We start from the raw sequence: 24,418 nt of genomic DNA, 5'->3' as shown, positions 1-24,418 counted from the left end.
CTGGCCAGGCTTCCCTGGATTGAACATCCCACCAATGTGTCCTGGAGCTCCGCTTCCCCAGAGACACACCTTACTAGGGGAAGAGAGAGGCAGACTGGGAGTATGGACTGACCAGTCAACGGCCATGTTCAGCGGGGAAGCAATTACAGAAGCCAGACCTTCTACCTTCTGCAACCCTCAACGACCCTGGGTCCATGCTCCCAGAGGGCTAGAGAATGGGAAAGCTATCATGGGAGGGGATGGGTTATGCAGATTGGGTGGTGGGAATTGTGTGGAGTTGTACCCCTCCTACCTTATGTTTTTGTTCATTAATCCTTTCATAAATAAAAAAATTAAAAAAATGTACTAGATGATTACAGAATAAATAAGATCTATTTTATAGGTCAGCTATATGAATTAAACTTTTAATATCAGCGGATACAACATGTCTTAGTGTATCTCTTTAAAGATGAATCACATCCCTTACACTGATCAAAGTCAAGTCATAGGTCTACAATTAAAATATTCTGGCTTCCCACATAGGTGTGATGGTCCTAGACCTCTTCCTCTCTCCACCATTGCTGGTCATCTCCGTCAGGAACAACATAGTGGACCCTCCTGTGGACCACTACAGGACCTTGCCTTCAGTGTGGAACAACAATGGTAAGGACTGCCCCACTCTCCAAAGGGAGGCTGGGTCAGCATAGTGGCAAGTCTGCCACTTGATGATGATTGGTCCTGAAATGAGTGCAGCCTATAATGTTCCTAGCTGTGACCATGGCAGGTGAGCTCAGACCTACAGGGATGAAGAGGTTACACAGGCTCTTGTGCTGACTACGGGCACCGGATTAGATTGATGGGGTTTATAATTAATGGTATTTATATGCTTTGTCCCATATTTGGGAGCTATTCTCTGCCCTGATTCAGCTTTCTAGTATCATTCCCAACTCTGACACCATATCCCCACACAATACCTTTAGCCTACCTGCATGTTAGCTGTTGGGCTCAAGCAAGAATTTATAAAGATATGGGCCTCTTGGCATATACCTAAAATAGATTTCCTAACTTTTCCCAAAACTCATCTGCTATATTCTTATATTTAGGTTACTGACTACTAAACAGTCTTTCTGTTTTATATCTTAATGCTTTTCAGCCATCAAGCTGTGGATGCTACCATCATGCCAACTTGACTTCCCTGGGCAGATAACCTTACCAAAGAGTCCTGGAACCCCACCTCTCCAGAACCCTGCCCAATTAGGGAAAGATAGAAACAGATGGAGAGAATGGATCAATGCACCAATGCCCATGTCCAGCTGGGAGGAGCAATTACAGAAGCCAGACCTTCTACCTTCTGTATCCCTTGACAATCTTTAGTTCATACTCCCAGAGGGATAAAGAAGAGGAGAACTTCGAATTGAGGGGGATGGGATGAAGAACTCTGGTGGTGAAAATTGTATGGAGTTGTACTATTCTTATCCAAAGGGCCTGTCGTTCATTAGTAAATGAAATAAAAAAAATAGAGTACAGGTCCAATGTTCTACCCTTCTGCAACACATTAAATTAGTTCACTGGACCTAGGACTTTCCACCTATAAATGGAGGAAATGCAGTCCATGTTTTCTAACAATATTCTCAGTCTTTAAAATTAGACATATTCTGCAAGTTAGTTGCTAGACACCACTGTACTATTTTTGTTGCTCTACCCAAAGATATGTTTCTTTTCCTGAATTTTTCTTCTCAGTTCTTAGTATGCAAAATTGAGTTAATCATATGTCATCTGCATGATTTTTGTTGTTGTTGTTAATTTTGTTCAGAGACAAACCAGAATAACACTCCACATTCTATGTGGTGCCAGGAATAATATTCAAGGTTTCCAACATGCAAGGAATGTGCTCCACCAACTCCTGGCCCCTAAAACTTTTAATAATCCAGAGTATGCAAAATTGCTTTTTGACTGTAAAGAACTCTCTTGGAACCATCCTTGAAAATGAGAGAGAGAGAGAGAGAGAGAGAGAGAGGGAAATGGGGAGAGAGAGAGAAAGAGAGAGAGAAAGGGAGAGAGAGAGAAATGGAGAGAGAGAGAGAGAGAAAAGGAAAAAAAAGGGAGAGATTCCACAACCCATGAAATTCTCTTGGTTCTGTCCATGATGTTCCCATGTGATGCTCAAGCTTAAACCCAGTACCTTAAGCTTATTTTGGGAAAACTCTCTCCCTCAAACCATCCCAGAAGATTATAAAGTCCTTTGGTAATTTTGATCATCAAGGATTTTTGGAAAACTTGATTCTGCCCATCTCTTTTCTATTTATCATGTTTGAAGTGATTACCAAAGGAAGATATGCTTTTCATCCTTCATTTTGTGTTGACTATCCTCTATATAAAGGACCCAGCTCATGAGCTGGGGTGGTAGCACACAAGATTTGCATGAGAGAGGTCCTAGCTTCTATCCCCAGTGCCAGAAATAGACAGTTGGGGAGTTAAAATGCAGAGAGATAGTCATCTAAACAGACAAACAGACAAAACCACCTGCTCCAGCATGTGCTTCTGGTTGTATGGACCTGTCCTTCCACACACACAGCCTTCTCATTGAGCTGTTTTCTGAGAAAACAACTCAGTTTCATCCCAACAGTTCTCAAACAAACAGCTGAGACTCCATAATTCCTGTTTGCATCTCTTTCTTGTGAGGAGGAAGCCTCTGGCTAACTGCACTGGAAAAGTATGGAATGAAATCAGAGAGAGAGAAGTTTCCAGAGTTTCCAGAATGCTGACTCGGTGCCTGGCTGGGCTTTTGGTAGGAGAATAATAAGGTTGTGGTTGTGATATGATCCAAACATTCCAGGGATCTCTTACATATAAATTTTTGACTCATCTTTCCCAGCTCCTGACTCATAACTAACCATCCATGCTCATAAATTCAAATGTCCTTTAATAAACAGCAAGATAGAGAGGATTCTTCAAATTTAGCTAAATTGTATGTAGTAGTTCTTGGAATATGGAAAACAATCGAGGTGATCATTCATTGCTATCAAGCTTCTATGTCCATAAGATTATGAGCTCTATCTGGCTAGGCATTTATTTATTTCCCAAACAAGAACAGTGCATTCCCAAACATTTAGTGACTATTTATTAAACAAATGAAGGAGAAAAAATTTAATGCATGTCTGCAGATATAAACACAAGTATTTGAATGTATGAATTGTTTTTTGTTCCTCACTAACAGGGGTTATCATAATAAAAAACCTAAGAGAGAGAGAATGGTCCCCTTCTCTCCGGCATTAAAATTAAGAAACTCAAAAAGTTAATTTTCAGTGCATGCAGTTTCTAAATTCAAAGTAAGAAAACTTCGAGCTTCTGATCTGACTCTATCTTACATTTTCTATATTTCATTTGATTTGTGACAATGTTCTCTCCAAAGTGGAAGTAATTAAAAAACAAACAAACAAACAAAAAACCCTCCATATTTCTGGATTTCTTTGGAGAATCTTGGCTACTCTATGGCTACATAGGGGTCTAAATTCCACATCACAACAATGGACTGGACAATTTCTCCTACAAGAATTCTCTAAAGAGTCCTTCTCATAGTCAAGACTAGAAGTAGATTGCTTGGAAAAGTACAAAAGAAAGTCTGCTGCAAACAATATCTAATTCATAAGTGCCATTATGATCATGGGCTTGAGGAAATCAACAGAATCATCAATATTATGATATTTACCCAATAGCTCTGCAGAAGGCTTTAACATTATTGCATGCATTACAAAAAATTAGCCAATTATCTATTAAAATATTAAAATATTCTCCGGCCCTTCCTCTCTAGTATAGTATAACCCAACAGAACTTTCCGTAACAAGGAGGACTTCTGTCTGTGCTCAGTACTACAGTTACTGATCGCTGGGACACAAACATACTTACCACACGGCTGCTGTCAGCCTGATGAGCATCCTATAGACTTATATAAACCCGCGAGGGATTGTGGATGGACAAGAACTTTTTTATGTGAGTGTCTGACGGAAATAGCTCTCTTTTTCCTGCTTGCTCTCCATGCCTGTTCTTTTCTCCAAGACTTTCCATGCTGCTTGTCCCAGGAACTGAACACATGTAGACAAACACTGGTCTTACTGGTCAAACTCGTCTTAACTTTAAGACAAGTTACCAGTGTTTGTCTACATATGTCTTAAAGGCTTTGGCCATCATGACTAGCTGAACTTGGCCCCATTTGCCTATTTTGTTATATCTAGATAACCCACAGTTATAGACCTCACGTTTGTTAAGACCCCAGACCAAAGCTGCATAAAGTTTTTATTTGTTGGTAAGACTCAGACCGGAGATGGTGCCTCAACTGGCACACTGGCAGACTGTTAACAGCCAGTCCAGAGTAGATATGGACTTTCAGGCCCAAGAATCTCCCCTTAGGCTCCTTTCTGACCATGTTTGCTCTCACCTGTGACGTGGTGGGTTCTCAGAGTAATCCAAGTCTTGTCTTGTAGCATTCTCAGGTGGTCCTCTTTGTTCAAGTTTTTATTTTGAATTGCTACAACTGATCTCAAATAACCTTTGAATGCTGGAAATATGGAGAGTAAAATTAAGAGTTTTGGACTTCTCTCCAAAAGCTGATCTTTACTTTTTGTTTAATTTCAATGAGAGTAATTTAACTAGCCTCCTGCCACTGGTAACTACCATATTGGATAGTTCCATTTCATAGATTCACTCGAGCTTATCTTTTCTACCTCTCTTTTCCCACCAATCTCTGTTCTATGGCTTTTTAATTAATGTTCATTGGTAAGCAGCTAGCACTGTTTTTAGAAGATTCTGTCAATAAGATAATTTGATAATTTGTAAAATTTTATTATTATTATTATTATTATTTATTTTCCCTTTTGTTACCCTTGTTTTTCATTGCTGTAGTAGTTATTATTGTTGTTGTTATCGGATAGAACAGAGAGAAATGGAGAGAGGAGGGGAAGACAGAGGGGGAGAGAAAGACACCTGCAGACCTGCTTCACCGCCTGTGAAGCAACTCCCCTGAAGGTGGGGAGCTGGGGGCTCCAACTGGGATCCTTCCGCAGGTCCTTGTGCTTTGCACACCTGCGCATAACCTGCTGCGCTATCACCTGACTCCCTTGCTAATTTTTTTATGATCAAAATTACAGCTAAAAAATGTGAGACCATAGAATCCTTACCCACTACCTATGCCAATAAATTCAGGGCAGTGCATTCAACTTCATGTTGTACATTTTCCACATGTACTTCTCGATGACCACAAATCTCAGTACATGTAATAATATCAACCAAAGGTCTTTGTTTCAAGGATGGAAGGGGGGGGCAAAGGCTAAATATGCATGATGCAAAGTGTAGTCAGTCATTTCTGAGTAACATCCCTCCTAGTTTTCCACTGTCCCCTCCATCCCCATGACAAAGTTTTTCCCTTAACTGTCCACTGTCAAAATCCACTGTCTTCGCTAGGACCATGAGGGGTAGCACAACCCTCTTCTGATAAGAAGTCTGAGCTAGTTCTGTTTTCTGCACATGATTGAGACCCTAAGTGCAAAGATGCCAGCCTCCAGAGAAGTGTTTGAATAACGACTCTGAATTACTTTCGACCACTGTATGAGTCATGATGGAACACCAGACCTCCTATGCAGTCATGGCTTCTCTCCTGAGACTTTAAATTTTAAATCCTCTGGCCTTGGAAAGATAGAGAGAGAAAGCTGTCTTCTCGAGCCTTTCCAGACAGGAGGGCTGTTAAGAATCTAATGCACAAGAGATCAGACAAAGTGAGAGAAACTCACTGGCTATGTGACACAGAAAGTCTGGCACATCTGCCCAAAGTTAAACCCACTGTTTCCTGGTGAACCCACACAAAATTTCAAGTTGTCCCAGGAAAAAAAAAAAAACAAAAACCCAGAGCAGACTTCTCTGACACCTTTTCTACCTTCCAGCTAATCAATTTGCTCCCTAGCTTGTCAATCTATTCTGAGATCACCTAAACTTTTTTCTCACTCTGTTCTGTGAATCCTAGTCACTTCATTCTCCCACATGTGAATAAACAGTCAGCATGTGCAACAATTAAACTAGCCAACAAGGATCTCCCTGCCTGTCTCTGGGTGATTCTGTGATACCAGCTGCTGTCCCTCAGTAGTCCCTGAGCTCCTGTCAGCCTGGGAATTTCCTTTCACACAGCCAAAGAAACCCACAGAGATAAATCTACAGGTGTGTGTGGGGGGGAGTGGGGGGACTTTGTCATGGAGCAAGGACTCCTGACATCTGGTGTGAACATGAGGAGAATTTGAGAAGTGCAGGTTTCTGCAACATCAGTCAGAAAGTCAAGGATGTCATCCATAGACCTAGGACAGATGGGGGGGGGGGTGAGTGGTATTAAAAGAAAAAGGTTTTATCTGGCGTAAAGATCCCGATTTGAGCCCCCAACTCCCTGTGTGTGTGTGTGTGTGGGGGTGTGCTTCATAAGTAGTGAAGCAGGTCTGCAGGTGTTTTTCTTTCTCTCTCCCTCTCTGTCTTCCCCTCCTCTCTCAATTTCTCTCTGTCCTATCCAACAACTCTGACAACAATAATAACAACAACAATGGTAAACAACAAGGGCAACAAAAGGGATAAAATAGCCTCCAGAAGCAGTGGATTCTTCCTAGTGCAGGGACCAAGTCCCAGTGATAACTCTGGATGCAAAAATAAATAAATAAATAAACAAATTTATCCATTTAATAATTTTAGCAAAAGCCAAAGCATAACCCTCGTACCTCATGCCTGCAAGTCCTATGGTCCACCACTGAACCACCTCCCTGACCATGGAACTGCCCACCAGGTCTCCTTGATTCTAGTAGAGCAAAATAATTTTAAATCTCAATATCTGAGAAACACAGTCCTAAAGTGAGAGAAAAAAAATCAGCTAAGAGTAAAAGTCAGTGGGTTCTGCTTGGTGTCTATGTGTGTGTGTGTGTGTGTGTGTGTGTGTGTGTGTGTGTGTGTGTGAGAGAGAGAGAGAGAGAGAGAGATCTTAACAAAGGGGCATTTGTGACAGCCCTGAAGTCCCATCTTCCCCTTACTGCTTTTTTCAGTAGGTGATTTACGATTTACTGCCAGTGATGCCTGGAGGCCCAGCCCAGGCTTTTATAGAGATGAAACAGCTGGGTGGAGGAATGTCTTTGGTAAAGCCAAGAGAAGTAGCCCCAGTATCTGGATAAACAAACAAACAAAAAAAAAGAGCTCTATGTCCCCAACTGAAGTGAGAGCTACCTCTGGAACTAACATTAAAAGAGTGATGGACAGCCCCCCAGGGCACTTAGACTAGATCTGATCTACCAGCAATTTGCAAAAAAACCCTAGTGGGCTATGGCAAGATTCTCCAATGCAGCCATTCTGATGTTCATGCAGGCCTGGATAATTCTCAGTATGGGGCCAAGGCTGCCCCATGCATTGCAGATTGTTTAAAGGCTTCCTGAGTTTTTACCCACTAGCAGCCAGGGTTCCCCACCCCACTCTCTTGCCCCAGCTGTGACAGAGTTCTCCAGACTATGCCATATGTTCCAACGGGTAAAATGGTCCCAGGTTGGGGACCACTGATACAGAAGAGGAGGAAGTGAGAAAGGAAGAGCCCCTCTGGGGCTCCTCTTGTAAGTTTCATTTTTGCCAATTTCTATTTTTGCAGTAAAAGCAAAGCTGTGTGTGTAAGCAGATATGGTAGCCATAAAGCTTCCCATTTACACATACAAGGTTTTAGAAGACTTCAGAGGGAAAGCTCTTCCCTCCGAAGTTGGCTTTGGTGTTTTTAAATTTTTATAAATCCAGTTACTGTCACACAGACTCTGTTACAGCTGGATAAACAAACTCAGGAAACCCTCTCAGCCACATCTTCATTAGCAGCTCTGCAGGCAAGATCCCTGTAATTTTGAGATGTTTTTGTATTCAAAGCAATTGCAGGGAGAGTCTTTCCAGATTCTGCTGCCTGCTTTAACGCCACGCTTGTGTCTTTATTACTGGGGTGGCCTCTTTTGACTGGCCAATTGTGCAATAAAACTCATAGCTTAGCTTTGGCATCTGCTTCTGTACAATTACTGATGGGAACACCACAAATAAGGGGGAAGCACTAGCTCTTACAGCCTGCCGGCATCGATCTGATACATATCTGATCTTGGTAAGTGGCTCAAGACATGAGCTCCTGAGCTCTCTTGTAACCAGACCACATAACGAAAGGGCTACAGACTCCAGTGGAGCAGAATCAAGCTATCTGCCTCTGCACAAGCCCTAGGTCCATACCTGGCCAACTGCTGAACTGAGTAGCAGTTGAACCTTTTACAACTTTAGCTCAATTATTAAGAACCCAGCTGAATAAAAGAGTTGTTTTATTGCTTCCACTTTACCTTTCCATAAGGCCATGCAGAAGTTACATTGTGTTCTGAGGCTGGAAACTCTATCTTAACTTATCTCACAATAGTTACTGTAGACATTTCTCTTAATATGTTGGCCGACTTCCCAGTGTGAGGGTCATCTAATTAAGTCACCCCAAGAAACAGGTCTCACGATCAGTTGTGGAATAGCAAGCCTCGTGGTATACTTGGGAGAAAGGAAGAAAAAAAAAAGTCTCCAAGGGAGTCGGGCTGTAGCGCAGCGGGTTAAGCGCAGGTGGCGCAAAGCACAAGGACCGGTATAAGGATCCCGGTTCGAACCCCGGCTCCCCACCTGCAGGGGAGTCGCTTCACAGGCGGTGAAGCAGGTCTGCAGGTGTCTGTCTTTATCTCCTCCTCTCTGTCTTCCCCTCCTCTCTCCATTTCTCTCTGTCCTATCCAACAACAATAATAACTACAACAATAAAACAACAAGGGCAACAAAAGGGAATAAATAAATAAAAATAAATATTAAAAAAAAAAGTCTCCAAATCTCCAAACATCCCACTTTACACAGTGATGATGACATTTTCTTTCATGCCATCACGTGATGGCAATGGCGTAGGTTCAAGTGCTGGGTTCTGGGCTAAGTGATGAAGAAGAATATCAAAAGAGAACAAAGATGGTGGTGTGCTGCCTTGCCAGGTGCACTTTCTAGATCCAAGCCCAATCCCCACTGCATTGGAGGAAGCTCCTGTGCTAATGTCTCCCTCTCCCTCTCTCTTTCTTTCTTTCTGCCTCTATCTAAAGAGAGAGAGAGATAAAAAGAAAAAAAAAAGAACGAAGGGCAGAAGAAAGAAGGGAAAAGTGGGGAGAAGGGAGGAAGGGAGAAAGGAAGGAAGGAGAATGGAGAAATAATACTGGTGTCTTCAGGCATCTGGTTTAGAAAGAAAGCTTCATCCCTGTTGTAAGCAGGGTGACTGGGGAGAAGAGCAAAAGATATTCCAATAAAGAAAACAGATTTTCATAAGCGCTCTGAAATCACCAGTAAAGCTCTCGTATAGATTTAAGATCCATTTATTTAGCAGGAACTCCCCAGAGCAATAGACTGTATAGTTCTTCCTTACATTAAAATAAGATATGACTTTCAGATTCCACATTTAGCAGCTGTTGTTATATGCGTCTCTTGCCACTCTCATAGAGGTTTGTAATGTACACTCACATGACATATAGCTTCTCCCTTCTTTGGTTGGATGCATTATTTATAATTAACTGACTGTGTACCATCTTCATGTGTGGAGGAAGCAGTAATTGGAGCTATCCATTTTTAGCTCCCAGGAAGCAAAACTTTCCACTTTTCATAGTGTTATATACCTACCACCTTCTCTGCCAAGGGCTTCAGTGGTTGAGCTGGAACCACTGTTATTTCAAAGTACTCACAACTGGGAGAAGATGCCTGTTGGAAAAAAAGTCTTTGTGAAAATGCCTGGAGGTCAGGCACCTTGCACAGTCTCAGTGCAAATGTATGGGGACAAAGCTGAGAGATAAGATGTCTGTGGCCCATGTCCTTCATCTTTAAAATAACAATTTTCAGATTTGCAAGATAGTTGACTTACACAACACTGCTGCTTTGTCATGTACAAAATTCAGGTTTGAGTCGGGCTTACATCACACTGAAGGAAGCTTCAGTGCTGCAGTGTTTTTCTCTTTGTCTATTTCTGTCTCTGTCTCTCTGAAAGAGTCAGTTCTGAGCAATGAAGCTCCAGTGACAGCAAATAAAGAAAGAAATAGTAGCGATTTTCATATTGATGTTAATAGATCTCGAAAAAAATATGATTGAATAGGAGTTAAGATGCTCATAGTGACTCTGCAATTAACTTTTCTCTGGCACAACGAAGCACTTTGGAGTCACTGAAAGTACTCTGGTACCATCCACACATCTTGTTCTTGGAGAGATGGTCTGCATTGTTTTCACATTTTACTAACTTGCATTCTTAACAGTTTCCAAAGCTCCCCTTTACAGAAATTGATGGGAATCTCTGCAGTTAAGTCCCTTTCCTTTCATTTCTACTCTCTCCCAGTAACAAGAAGAAAAACAGGGCTATCTTCCTTCAGTGTGGGATATAGAAGGGGCAGATCCAGAAGTTCAAGAAGTTCTATCTCTGGACTTCTGAGGGTGAACCTTGTTTCAGGATAAGTCTCAGTTTAAGAGACATTGCTCTGTATATTAGCCCAGCTGTGAAGGGATCAATTCATTTCAAACACAGATACCACACTTATAAAAGAGACCAGCCAGGCACAGTGCCAATAATGTAGAGATGAACACAGATATAATTCCTGGAGTGCAGGAGTAATACATTCTGACTTGGGAAACCGAAGATGGACTGACAGAAAAAAAAAAAAAAAAGCAACATCTGAGCTGAGACCAGGATGCTATGAAGTTTTCAGCAGAAGAATTTCAACTATCCATGGGTTGGGTGGACAGAGGGTGTTGTGGGGAGGAGTGGAAGAGTATAGAGGCTGAAGTGGCAAAGCAAGTTTGAAAGCACTTGGGCTGGAGTAGGGTCCCCATGGGAACGCCAAATAGAAAAGTGTTATGCAGAAAACTGAGAGAAATTACACATGTACTAACTACTGTATTTTACAGTTGACTATAATCCCCCCAATAAATAAAAAAGAAAAGTGATGAAGAAGTAGAGGTCACCTTTTAAGTCCGAGGCAAAACATTTACAATCAATCATTATGCTAGCAATGGTGTACAGTTCTTTTCTTTCTTTCTTTCTTTCTTTCTTTCTTTCTTTCTTTCTTTCTTTCTTTCTTTCTTTCTAGGAAAGAACTTAAACTGCATCTTCATTCTTTAGTGGCAGCATCAGTTCAGGCTACCAAAGTGGTGTGGAAGTAGAGGAAATAGAAGGCCTCAATATATTAACCCCGAGATCAGATGCGACCAGGCGTATTCTTGGTGTTACGGCAGTAGACAATATTAACTCCATCCTTGACATGGGCTTATTTATCTATCAAGCTTGGGAGTTCCTGCAAGCCTCTTCTTACAACTTAACACCAAGCTGTTATTTTGTGGTGCTTAAGGCCAGATCTGGAGTTGACTCATGTCCAGACGTCATCTCAGATATCTGGATTATGTTCAGTAAACTCAATGCAACAGGACTTCCAAATCCTGAAACTGCTTGTAAGTATGACAATGGAACACAGTCCTTTCTTTCCTACCTTGGGATCTCACTGCAAGCCAGTTTGCATTTCTCTAATAAGAGCTTCTCTCTTTTGTTTGCCCAGACCTGCTCATAGTAGTTACACTACTGCTGGATTTATTTCTCTCAATAAACCTGATTCATCTTTGCAGCATCTCCTGAGCTTTACGTTCCTGAGCCCACTCTCATACTAATCAAGCATGGAGATTGGATTTTTCCAAATGACAGCAGCCTCAGCCAGGTTTCCCACTCCCCTAGTTTTTCCTAAAAGCTAATGCCTGACCCCACAGACTCACCCTGCCCACCCTCGACTCTCATCATCCGGTCAGCATGCATTATGGCCATCCTCTAGCTTCCTCCCAGTGTGTGCGCCTTTACAGCCACAGTCCTGTGATCAGAACCAAGACGGGATTTCAACCGGCAGCCCAGCACGATCCTCGGACACCGCTCTCCCTTCCTCTAGGAGCTCTCAGCCCGCGCAGCAGCCTGGACCGCGAGTGCCCCCAACCTTCGCAGGAGGACCCCTCCACGTCCCAACCACACCCTGACCACGCCCACCCAGCCCATACCCCGCCTCCTATAGAACGCCCACACGACTAGCCACGCCCCAACCCATAGGCCCCGCCCCACCCGGCCGCCCGCTCTGGCTCCATTAGGCCCCATGATCCGCTTTGAGGCCCCGCCTCCTGCCCCTCCCACGCCCGCTGCGGCCAGTTCCCTTGCTCAATGACCCCGCCCACAACCAACTAGGCCCCGCCCACCGCCCCGCCCCACCGCGCACCGCCCCGCGAAGCCCCGCCCCGGCCCGGCCCGCGTCGCCGTCTCCCCTCTCTGGGTGCGCTGCGGGTCGGCTCTGAGCGCAGCGGCCACAGCGCATAGCGGCCGGAGCTCGGGGCGCGCCGGGGACCCCGCACCCCCAGAGCACCCGCTGCGCATCGCGCCGCCTGCCTCCCGCGTCTCCCCGACTTCCCGCTGCACCCGCGACCCCCGAGGGCCACGTGCCCGGGGGGGGGGGGAGTTGTATGTGTGTGTGGGGACAATCTGCGGGTCGCCCCAGGCTGCGATCGGGGGTGAGGCGGAGGGGGGGCCAAGCTGCTGCGCAGGGCGGCTTTCTCCAACTCTCCACCTCCTTCTGGGGTGGGGGGGGCGACCAGCATCTTGGGGAGACCCCTCCGGACCTGGCACACACAGGTAAGCCGCACCTGGCCTTTGGGATGGGGGGGATCCCCAAAGTCCAGGCAGAGATCCTGGACGGGGGTGGGTGCAAAGGAGTGTAGGGGGGGTTAGGATAGGAGCTGGCACGTTAAAAAAAAATGCAACAGGCAGAGGCGGACTGGGAAACTCCTAGCGGTGATGTTTCCTGCAGAGGCGAGACTTGTCCAAGACCGAAAGTTGGTTAAGGCTCCTCCACTCCAAGACGGAGGAGAGGCTGTCAGCGCGGCTCTGGGCTCCCTCTGGCGGCCTGTCTGTCTGTCTGCACGCGGGGGAGCCTGCAGGTGAAGCTCTGCTCGCGGGCGGCCTGAGATCCAGGGTGGGGGGCTGTCCTGTTCCCTTTGCAAAGACACCCACACCCCCCGGGTTGACATCTACTCTCCAAGGGTAAATCCTCCACCTTGCATCTATTAAGAGATCTTTTCAACTTTTTTTTTCCTCTTGAACCTGTCTCTGAGCCCTTTCAGAACAAATTAGCCAGAAGGATCAGCAGAATTCATGAGGGCATTAACTGCTTTTTTGAATAAGCATCTTTTGTAAAGACACAAGCAGGCCATTTTATACAGAAATTCGGGGAAGTGGGGGAGTACTTGGTAGCAGCTTTCTTTTCTTTTATTATTATTATTATTTTTTTCTTTTTAACATTCTTAGTTGGACTCCTCGGAGGAGCCTTTAAAGGTAGAGTAGGAAAACACACACACACACACACACACACACACACACCCCTCTCTCTGAACTCACTGGGGTTGTATAGCAGATACTGTTATTTCTAAAATCTCTTGCAAGAATTTAGTACGTTTAAATCAACAGTTTTACTCCCAGCTGACCTGCAGCCTCAGAGAATTTCTTTGTTTTGTTTCTCCCCCCAGAAAGGAGTGTCATGTTAAAGGAACAGAAAAAGCAATGTTGGTGTTGGAAAAAAGGGATTTTCCTTTCCAAGTTGGTGGTGATTTCATGATGGGAAGAGAAATACCTAGAGGGCCAAAGAGATTAGCTTTTTATAGCTGTACAGATGAAGCTGATCAAAGAAGACATGAAAATGCTTTCTCTGGGTTTTCATAAGCTGATGAGGAGAGTAAACTGGAAAAAAAATTTGCAATGAGTGCAGGAATTTTTATGTTGTTTTATTTAAAAACTAAGTAAGACTCTGAACGCTTGTTGAGGATGTTTTTCTCCCCAAGATGGAAGAAGAAAAAAAATTGTCAAAGCAACAAGTATATAAAGAGTTGAGAGGATAATGAACATATATGCACTCTAAGAATCTCAGTTACCTATCAGCTACTTTGGGTCAACTCAGCCACCATCACACGTATATAGGGAGTGTTTAGTCTGGACAGTTACCTGTTCTGGGAATGGTTTACTAATTTGGACTTTGCAGTGCTTATTTATTTATTTATTAATTTAAAAAAAAAACTTTCCTGCAGTAATTGTCTTGACTCTTCTTGTTTAGCACTTATTTTTAAAGAAAGCAGTTCCTTCCTGAATTTGTGGTGAGTTTGACTCTACCACTGTTTTTGCCATGTTTTGTGGGAAACGGAGAGGGTTTGGCATCCCTGCAAGTTTTATTGGAAGCTAAGTTGCACCAGGGACTCAGGAAGAAGGGCAGCATAAGTAGTCTCTTTCTGATGACTCTGCCTGCTATGAAACAACCGAATGTCAGCTGGATCTCACCACATAACCTGATCTTTTAGCAAGGCCTTAAGGGTCTTGTTGTATACTGAGCTGACAGGAAATGCCTTGAGTGCTGTGTTTGACATGTGAGCTGAAGGAAAGGAGCTCCCCATGGATCATGGCGGTAATGTTTACAGGACATTTCCTAGTCTTAACCTTAGTGCTGTTCGCTTTCTCGACCTTTGAGGAATCTGTGAGCAATTACTCAGATTGGGCCATTTTCACCGATGACCTTGATCAGTACAAGACCCAGAAAGTGCAAGAGCTCAGGCCCAACCCAAAGCCGAAGAAAAGCATGCCCCACCCCAGTTTGTACTTCGACACTGGAGAAATCCACCTACTGAGACACAAGTCTCGCACAAGCCATCTGCATCTTTTTAGAGCGATCAGAAGTGCAGTGACGGCCATGCTGTCCAACCCTACCTACTACCTACCTCCACCCAAGCACGAGGACTTCACTGCCAAGTGGAATGAAATCTATGGGAACAATCTGCCTCCTTTAGCGTTGTACTGTTTGCTGTGCCCAGAAGATAAAGTTGCCTTGGACTTCATCTTGGAGTACATGGACAGGATGGCCAGCTACAGAGACTGGCTGGTGGAGAACGCACCGGGGGATGAGGTCCCCATGGGTCACTCTCTAACAGGCTTTGCTACCGCCTTTGACTTTTTATATAGCTTGTTAGATGATCATCGGAGACAGAGATACCTGGAGAAAATCTGGGTCATCACGGAGGAAATGTACGAGTATTCCAAGGTCCGCTCCTGGGGCAAACAACTTCTCCATAACCATCAAGCAACGAATATGATGGCACTACTCACTGGGGCCTTGGTGGCTGGGGTTGATAAAGGACCCAAAGTCCAAACATGGAAGCAGGTCGCGGTGGATGTGATGGAAAAGACCATGTTTCTGCTGAACCACGTCGTGGATGGTTCTCTGGATGAAGGTGTGGCCTACGGGAGCTACACAGCCAAATCCGTCACGCAGTACGTTTTCCTCGCCCAGCGCCATTTTAACATCAACAACTTGGATAACCACTGGTTGAAGATGCACTTTTGGTTCTACTATGCCACTCTGCTCCCCGGCTTTCAAAGAACCGTGGGGATCGCCGATTCCAATTACAACTGGTTTTATGGTCCTGAGAGCCAGTTAGTCTTCTTGGATAAGTTTGTCTTGAAGAATGGAGCTGGGAATTGGCTAGCCCAGCAGATCCGAAAGCACCGGCCTAAAGATGGGCCCATGGTCCCTTCCACAGCTCAGAGGTGGAGCACGCTTCACACCGAATATATCTGGTACGACCCCCAGCTGGTGCCGCAGCCCCCGGCTGACTATGGCCCTCCACGTATGCATGTGTTCCCCAACTGGGGCGTGGTCACCTATGGGGCTGGCTTGCCGAATACACAGGCCAACACCTTTGTGTCCTTCAAATCGGGGAAGCTGGGAGGCCGAGCTGTGTATGACATAGTTCACTTCCAGCCCTACTCCTGGATCGACGGGTGGAGGAGCTTCAACCCAGGACATGAACATCCAGATCAGAACTCCTTCACTTTCGCGCCCAATGGGCAAGTATTTGTGTCTGAAGCCCTCTATGGCCCCAAGTTGAGCCACCTTAACAATGTGCTGGTCTTTGCGCCTTCCCCCACCAGCCAGTGCAACCAGCCCTGGGAAGGGCAGCTGGGAGAGTGCGCTCAGTGGCTCAAGTGGACCGGGGAAGAGGTGGGTGATGCCGCAGGGGAGGTGGTGACGGCCTCTCAGCTTGGGGAGATGATGTTTGTGAGCGGGGAAGCGGTGTCTGCTTACTCTTCAGCCCTGAAGCTGAGGAGTGTATACCGTGCCTTGCTTCTCTTGAATTCCCAGACGCTGCTGGTCGTAGACCATGTGGAGAGGCAGAGTGACTCGCCTGTGAAATCTCTCAGTGCCTTCTTTCATAACCTGGATATCGATTTTAAGTACATCCCCTATAAGTTCATGAACAGGTACCACGGCGCCATGATGGACGTGTGGGATGCGCACTACAAAATGTTCTGGTTCGACCATCGAGGCAACAGCCCTGCGGCCAGCATCCAGGAAGCAGAGCAGGCGGCTGAATTCAAGAAGCGCTGGACTCAGTATGTGAATGTCACCTTCCCCATGGACTCCACCATCACCAGAGTGGCCTATGTCTTCTACGGGCCGTATGTCAATGTCTCCAGCTGCCGCTTTATCGACAATTCCAACTCGGGACTTCAGATTTCCCTCAACGTCAATAACACTGAGCACGTGGTATCCATGGTCACTGACTACCTTCACCTCAAGGCGAGATTCAACTACCTGGGCTTCGGTGGCTTTGCCAGTGTGGCCGATCAGGGCCAGATCACCCGCTTTGGTTTGGGCACCCAAGCCGTGATGCAGCCCCTTCGCCGTGAGCGAGTGATCTTCCCCTTTGGATTTAAATTTAATATCGCGGTCGGGCTGATCTTGTGCGTCAGCTTGGTGATTTTGACCTTCCAGTGGCGGTTCTACCTTTCCTTCCGCAAGCTGATGCGTTGGATCCTCGTCCTTGTCATCGCCCTGTGGTTTGTGGAGCTGCTGGACGTCTGGAGCACGTGCACCCAACCCATCTGCGCCAAGTGGGCAAGGTCCACGGAGGCCGAGGCCGACACCGGAGCCCTGCCTTCAGGGACCCACCTCCCCGATGTGGTCATCACCTCCCTTCCTGGGTCAGGAGCTGAAATCCTCAAACAGCTTTTCTTCAACAGCAGCGATTTCCTCTACATCAGGGTCCCCACGGCCTACATTGAGATCCCTGAAACAGAGCTTGAGATCGACACGGTGGTGGACGCCTGTGAGTGGAGAGCTGAGGACGTCCCCGGGGTGCGTTTCCGTTTGCTCCGAGGCTGGCTTCAATCCTTGGTCCGGGACACGAAGCTCCACTTGCAAAACATCCATCTGCACGAGCCCAGCCGGGGAAGACTGGCTCAGTATTTGATGACCAATAAAGACAAGAAAAGAAAACTGAAGAGGAGAGAGTCTTTGCCAGAACAAAGAAGTCGGATGAAGGGCACCTTTGATAGGGACGCTGAGTACATTAGGGCTCTGAGGAGACACCTGGCCATCTACCCGAGTGCCAGGCCTGTGCTCAGCTTAAGCAGTGGGAGCTGGACCTTGAAGCTTCATCTCTTCCAAGAAGTTTTAGGAGCTTCTATGAGAGCACTGTATGTGGTCAGGGACCCCCGGGCATGGATTTATTCCATGCTGTACAGCAGCAAGCCCAGTCTTTACTCTTTGAAAAATGTCCCTGAGCACTTAGGTAGAATGTTTACCAGAAATGGAGGGAAAGGCAGATGTCACTTAAATGTAGCCTATGCTTCAGAATATGAGTCATTGAGGAAGGAATTAACCCAACCTGACGCCCATGCTGTCTCTCTCTTGTCTCATCTATGGCTGGCAAACACCGCTGCAGCCCTGAGAATCAACTCAGCCCTGTTGCCTGCCAATTACCAACTGATCAAGTTTGAAGACCTTGTGCAATTGGCTCAGAGTACCACTGAAAGGATTTTTGCCTTCCTGGGAATCCCCTTGTCTCCTGCTAGTTTAAACCAAATATTGTTTGCCACCTCCACGAACCTCTTCTACCTACCCTATGAAGGGGAGATCTCACCCTCCAGTATGCACATCTGGAAACAGAACTTGCCCCGAGAGGAAATTAAACTGATTGAAAGCATCTGCTGGCCCCTGATGGACCGGCTAGGATATCCAAAGTTGATGGACTAAAACGCTGCAGGTCAGCAGAAATTTGCACTAAGGCTTCCCAACCCAGTGTGTGGAATAGGAAATCAGAAGAGTTTTGTTGTTACGTGTACATGTACCGTGTGCCTGTGTGTGTGTTCAGTCTGTGACTTGTACAGAGAGGTTATTCTGTGCAAATAGGTACCATGCTTGACCCAGCAGGATCTATTTTGATCTCACCGGCTCTCCTTGCCTTTCTTTCTGAATTTGTGTTCTGCTAAAATGTTTCTGCTGCAGAGGAGTTGATGAAGTTTTATCACAGGGGCTAGGGGAGATGGGAGGGATGAAAGGGTTGATTATTATTATTATTATTTTTTACCGAGCACCCCTTCCTTCTGTAACTGTGCTCATTTATCTGCGAACCTCAAACACTGCAAAAGGCCTTGTAGTTGCTGCTTTAGCCAATCATTCCCTGCTTTCAAGATGGACTACAAAGGACTGTTCTTTCTTTCAAAAGATCTTCTAACACATTTACCTTGTGCACACACCCACAAGGGAAGAATTCCTTTTGCTATTTGCTGCATTCAGTGACATCAGTGGGGGCAATGATGAAAAATGGTGAAATCTGTTCATATTGTAACAATTCTTACAGAAATGACAGATATAGAAGTACTGAATGAGTTTTTTTTCTCTTTTTTGAGGTCACAAACAATGACCTTAAAATACTTCCTCAAAAGTTATTGTGTGTGTGTGTGTGTGTGTGTGTGTGTGTGTGTGTGTGTGTGTGAAACCTCCCCCCCCCACACACACACTTACAGTCGGAACTTACAGTCGGAACTAAGTGAACAGTCTGGGTGCCAAGGGCTACTAGTGGTTTTTAGACTCACTTCTATGTTTTAAGACTCTCCCCTCTCCCACTTTCTCTCTCCCTTTCTCTAGTTTTGCCTTCTTGAAGCTAGAGTGTTCACAAACCACTTACAGCCCTCCTTGTCCTGTCTTAGTCATGCAAAAAATAAGAAAAGGAAAAAGAAAAAAATCAGTGCTTTCACATTGCTAAACTCCTCAAAGTTGTGAGCAATATTGTGGTGGTGGTTTTGATCCTGATCATTTTTGCATTGAAACCTGATACAGACCTAGGATCACGTCTCTTTTTGTGGAACTGTGCTGTGACTCAAAGAAAGCTGGGCTGCTGTTGCTGCCAATGTTTCCTTTCCTTTTTTTTTTTTTTCTCTCCCTTATGACTAGAAACAGACTTGGAAAACTGCCCGCCTCCTCTCTCTTCCCCCTTTGAATGAGTTCACAGGCTGTCAGTGTCTGCAAAAGTTGGAAGCGAATGGGAGATGTCAGAGTCATCTGCCTCCTCTCCCATCTGCAGTTGATTATCACCGGGGTCATCAAACGCTATGCATCTGATTTCCCTGGGGTCTGGACTCCAAGCGCCATGCCGCAGGAAGGCAGTGGCGTAATCATAGTGCATTGGGTGGAAAAGACTATTAGTCTTTTGAAAAGAGCTGCACAGACTGCTATCTTTTTCCTTCCAGTGCTTCAAACAGTGGTTTCCCCCCAAGCTCCTGCACACTTGGAAGTCTGTCATTCTGACCTAGATAAAAGGGGCTTTTGCTCAGTACTTTGTTATTATGTCGAAATGTGCCTCTGGAGTGAGAAAGCAGCGGATAGGTTGCCTTCCAGCTGAACCTTTCATGGCTGTCAGTTCTCTTCCTTTATATTGAGTGAGAGTAGGGGTGTCCCACCCTCCTCCCTGCCCTGCGCCCCTTTCTGAAGTTTCCAGAGCTTTCCTTATAATGCATGGGCATCATCATTTTTTTTTTAATTTTTATTTTTGATATAGATGGAGAGAGCCTTGGAAGACCGGAAGTTCACTGATTGTCCAGGAAGACCATTCTTTCTAGCTCAGGATTTATTCTCATGCCTGGGAAATTGCCACGTGGACAATAACACTGTTTCCATTACTGATGACAGTCTTAGCGTTTACTTGCATTTCCCTGGATGTATGATGCCAGTCAGAACAAATTTTTAAAAAGCCCAGTCTGGGTTGGCAGGATAACTGGGTCTGTTCCAGGTGAGAGCTCCAAATCTACGGCTCAGAGTGGAAAGCAGGAGATAAAATCCCCTTGCTCCTCCAGGAATTCACCCTCAGGGAGAAGAAAGGCAGGTGCTGGCCTGTGCAGTGGAATAGGGGAGGAGATGGGGAAAATGAGGAAGAGTCTTTCTTGAGGTAAATATGAGGCGCCTTGTTAATGACAGCTGAAGAAAGGCAGGCTTCCCCAGATGTTCTTCCTGAGGCTTCTTGATTTTTCACCCCCCTTGAGCCAGGCAGGTAGACTTCTACACCTTTTATCTTTTATTTCTACACCTTTTAGTGAGGACCCATGCTCACTCCCAGGGAAAGTTTGCTGGAGACTTCCAGCTGCAGATTCCCAGGAGAAGTGTGATGTATGGGTAGGGGGGAGGGGTGGCTCAGCTAATGCTCCTGCACCCTTCTGCTCATCTCGGCACCCTGCCCTGTTGTCACACCTTCAGTCCTTGAAGGTGACAGCACACCCAGGGGCTTGCGTTCCTATGGCAGCCACCTTGGAACCATTTGAATAGTCTCCACCCTTAGTTTTATTTTGATCATTCAGAGGCCGGTTATCACATATGATATGTGTACCTGTAGCATATGTCAAGTGCTCTGCTTTAAGAGTCAGTCCTTCATTTACTTCCTGAAAGCTGGGACTGATGGATTAGAGCCAAGTACCGAAATCACAGCATTTGGTGTTGGGCATTTTAAAGAATATTCATTTGTTGACTAAACGCCCCACACATATAGGAGAAAACATCAGGCTTTCTGATGTTTGAAAGGATGCTGATTACTTGGACTGAAAAAAGAAAGATTGGAGCCAGAGTTGAATTTACTATAAAGAAAATTTCTGGAAGAAAGGGTAAAAAAGAAAAAAAAGTAAAAGAACCTGTTCAGAAGAAAGATAAATCTATGATTACTCTTTTATTTATTTATTATAAATCGAAGTAGGCCCAAGTTTAACTAGATAATGTAGGAATGTATAGATTTTGGCCTAATCCCAAATTAGACCCTTGAGTGTCACCTTAGAGAGAGACTCCTAAATGCCTGGCAAGAATAGGGCATCACACTCCCAAGAGTGGCAAGGGACCTACCTCACCCTCAGCCAATGCCACCTTTCAGTTGGCATCATTTATCATCAGAGTTTTGACACATCATTCACGACCACGTTTCCTTAATGTACAAGGTGTGTGTCCTAACGAGTGATTCAGAGTGAGTTCTCATAACTTTTGGATGTTCCCATCCTTGAGGGCTGAGGAGGCCGTTCACCTGGGTACAGCACTTGCCTTACCTTGTGGGAATCCCTAACTTCAACCCTGGTATCAGATAAAAGCACCAGGCGACTAGACAAAGCACCCACCCACCAGGGGATTAGAAGAAGCTCTAGGCACATACGCACATGGTAGTGCAGTATGGTACTGTCAGCCGCCCCACCCCCACCCCCGTTTATTTGTTTCTTTCTTTGAAATAAGACAAGACAAAAAAGAAAGAAAAAAGTTGACTCTGGAGTAGTGGAATCAATTATGTGACAGGCCCCGTGTCATTAAAATATAATTAAGTCCATTGTCTATAAGTGGCTCAATTAACATAACTCACAGAAAAGTAAGAATTGCTGACTAGCATAGGAAAAAATGTCAACAGGTAAGACACCATTTTCAGAGTTAAGGGTGTCTAATTTTCTAAGCTACATCAAGGACTTTAGTATGTGGATTGTTTTCTGTTGAACTGTTGTTGATACATGGAGAAACAGTTGCCAAGATAATTTTCCAGCACTTAGCTTGTATCATTTCCTTCTATGTTGGTGGAAAATTCCAAATTAATATTTTAAGGATGACTGAATTTCTGCACAGAGCACCATAAAGCTCTTCCAACAACCGATTCTAACATTCACTAGTTTGTAAATGCCTGAGCTATAATTTACATGTTATTTTTAGTCTTAAATAATGTTTAGTTGATTCTATTTCCAAAGATAGGTGCAGCTAAGACTTCCAAAACATGGTGATTTGAGGCTTTTGTTTAGCTATTGCTCTAAACATAACTAGTTAGATAGAAACAGACTGAAGGTTATCAGCTAGTTTATTGGAACTATACATAAAACAAGACTCCTCTATTGATAAATATGCACTTTACCTCTGGTTGGGATACTTTGTAATAACCTTCATTGGGTGACAGTGTTCATATTTTGGAATGGTGGGGCAGCATAGCTCACTTAGATAGTATACTGCTTTGCCATGTGTGTGACCTAGGTTCGAGTCTAGCCTTCAACACATTGAAGGAAGCTTCAGTGCTGGAATTTGTTGCTCTCTCTCTCTCTCTCTGTGTGTGTTTCTCTTTGACTGTCTCCATCTAAACAAAGTATATTTGGAAAGGCTGGAGTTGGGAAATTTAGGGCAAGTTAGATATGAACATGCCGTCCCATAAATTCAGCCAATAAACTTGCCCTCTCCCGTAAGCCTTGCTTCTCCTGTAAATTAATACCAGGTACTGTCTCTGACCTGTACTCAGTCTATTTTTCTGAAGAGGTTCATCTGACTTTTAAAAAGAACAAGAACTTCCCTCTCCCATGCACCTGTACTCTACCTCTCTCCCACCCACCACTGGTGAGAGTTTCATGCGATCCCTAAAAAGAAGGCCCCTGGTCTGGGAGAGAGCTTACCTGGAAGTATAAATACCTTGTGCTAAGTTTGAGCCCAGCACCACATGGAAACCTGGAGAATTGTAGCACCAGGGAACATTCCATGGATGGGCAAGTCTCTCCCCTCTCCTCACTAAATAATAAAAAGTCAGGTCAAGGGGACCACTCAGCAGTATTTCACATAAGAGCAAAGTCCTAGGTTCGATTTTCAGCATGTAAAAAAAGAATGCCCCTGCAAATTACTTAGAATATTCTAAGTAGGGGATTCAGTGTTGGCACGGTAACAAGTGTTTCCTGTTTCAAAGAGGGACGAGAATCTATCAAATTAATTACACACTCTACGTATTGAGCCAAAAGGTTGTTTGCAGTGGTGCAATTCTCACAACTCCACATGGTCAATTCGCAGATATATTTGAAACCCATGTTAGCTCTGCAGGGAGTGTGTTTCTGTGCAAAGGGGTCTGTCACTCAGCCATCAATCATTTGCTGTGCTTTTAGTGTATCTGTGGTGGGGGTCTTTTATCAGCTTGAAGGAAGAACGCAAGTATTGAGTGACATTGACCCTGTCCTTTGAGAACCAGCCTGTTTCTGCAGAGACTTTGGAAACTCATCAGGAAGAGAAGAGAGGCATGCCAGACAGGAGTGGAGTGGGGAACAATCAGCCCAGGGTCATATACAGGAATTACTTATGCCGGGCCTACCAAGGCAACTGGAACTTTTTTTCCTAGCAACATTAACTGGTAGCTGCTAAGTGGATAGTTTTGCGTGGTGGCCCGTGAATGGTGTGATAAGGGTCCTTGGCAGAAATAAAGGCTCCCCACTCTGGCTGTGAGTGAGGGGTGGCATCTGTTCTGTGGTGTCCTGCTCTGGTTGTTTCTGAAACAGAGTGGTGATGAGGAAAGGGTGCTTGTCAAATTAAAGGAAGTGATAACTGGTTCATTTGGATACAGACCACCACCCAAACTATCCCTTACTGCATAGAGAAGGAGAGAGGGAGAAGAAAGAGCATGTATGACCGAGACAGAGACAGAGACAGACACACACACACACACACAGGGAGAACAGCATAGTCTCCCCCATGTACCAAATTCCTTTATGCTGTTCATGGCCCTCCCATCTGATTTTAGGTCTCGTACCCCACCCAGACCTTGCCCATAGACATCCACACAATTCACACTACGCTGCCCTCCACCCACACGCCGCCATTCCATTTTTCTTAGTTAGGTTTTGATTCCAGAAGAGAATAGTACGTAGAGCAAAGTACCACCACTAGCGCCCCCTCCCCCCACTCCCATTCATTCACTCAGCTGTCCCAACATGTGTAACAAAGCCACATGGTCTAAAGCTTAGTGCCAGTTGATGACTGGGAGAGAGAAGAAAATGCTGGTGTGCTGACTGCTATGTTCACATTACTGTAGAAATAGGAAAGCAAGCTGGCTGCGTTTTGTCTAGGCTTCAGCCTGTCTGTAGCGACTTCTCTGGCTCTTGGTCCCTCTCTGAGTATCTCTAGGTCTACCTTCCAGGCTCAGCTCTCAATACTGGAATTCCAGTTATGCAGAAGATATACGTGAACCCAGGTCCACAGGCAAGGTAATGGGA

At 45.1% G+C, this 24,418-nt stretch overlaps 1 protein-coding gene across 2 annotated transcripts; it reads left to right on the top strand.

The window, feature by feature from the left end:
- Positions 1 to 12,330: 12,330 nt before the first annotated feature.
- On the top strand, positions 12,331 to 22,487 carry DSEL (dermatan sulfate epimerase like). Of its 2 annotated transcripts, XM_060174015.1 has the most exons (3): positions 12,331 to 12,706; positions 13,597 to 18,159; positions 19,954 to 22,487. In XM_060174015.1, exon 2 carries the CDS (start codon positions 14,517 to 14,519, stop codon positions 18,147 to 18,149), a length of 3,633 nt encoding a protein of 1,210 aa, XP_060029998.1. In that variant the 5' UTR covers positions 12,331 to 12,706; positions 13,597 to 14,516; the 3' UTR covers positions 18,150 to 18,159; positions 19,954 to 22,487. The 2 variants fall into 2 exon arrangements, with proteins under 2 accessions (XP_060029998.1, XP_007523874.1); XM_007523812.3 differs by lacking the exon at positions 19,954 to 22,487 and having other exon boundaries at positions 13,597 to 18,879.
- The last annotated feature ends 1,931 nt before the right edge of the window (positions 22,488 to 24,418 follow it).

The sequence above is a fragment of the Erinaceus europaeus genome, chromosome 15 (assembly GCF_950295315.1).
Source record: "Erinaceus europaeus chromosome 15, mEriEur2.1, whole genome shotgun sequence".
Classification (NCBI taxonomy): Eukaryota; Metazoa; Chordata; class Mammalia; order Eulipotyphla; family Erinaceidae; genus Erinaceus; species Erinaceus europaeus.
This window is presented reverse-complemented; position numbering and strand designations above follow the sequence as displayed.

What these genes read in the sequence shown, in the direction of transcription:
- DSEL (XM_060174015.1), top strand. Translation starts at nt 14,517, where the DNA reads ATGGCGGTAATGTTTACAGGACATTTCCTAGTCTTAACCTTAGTGCTG.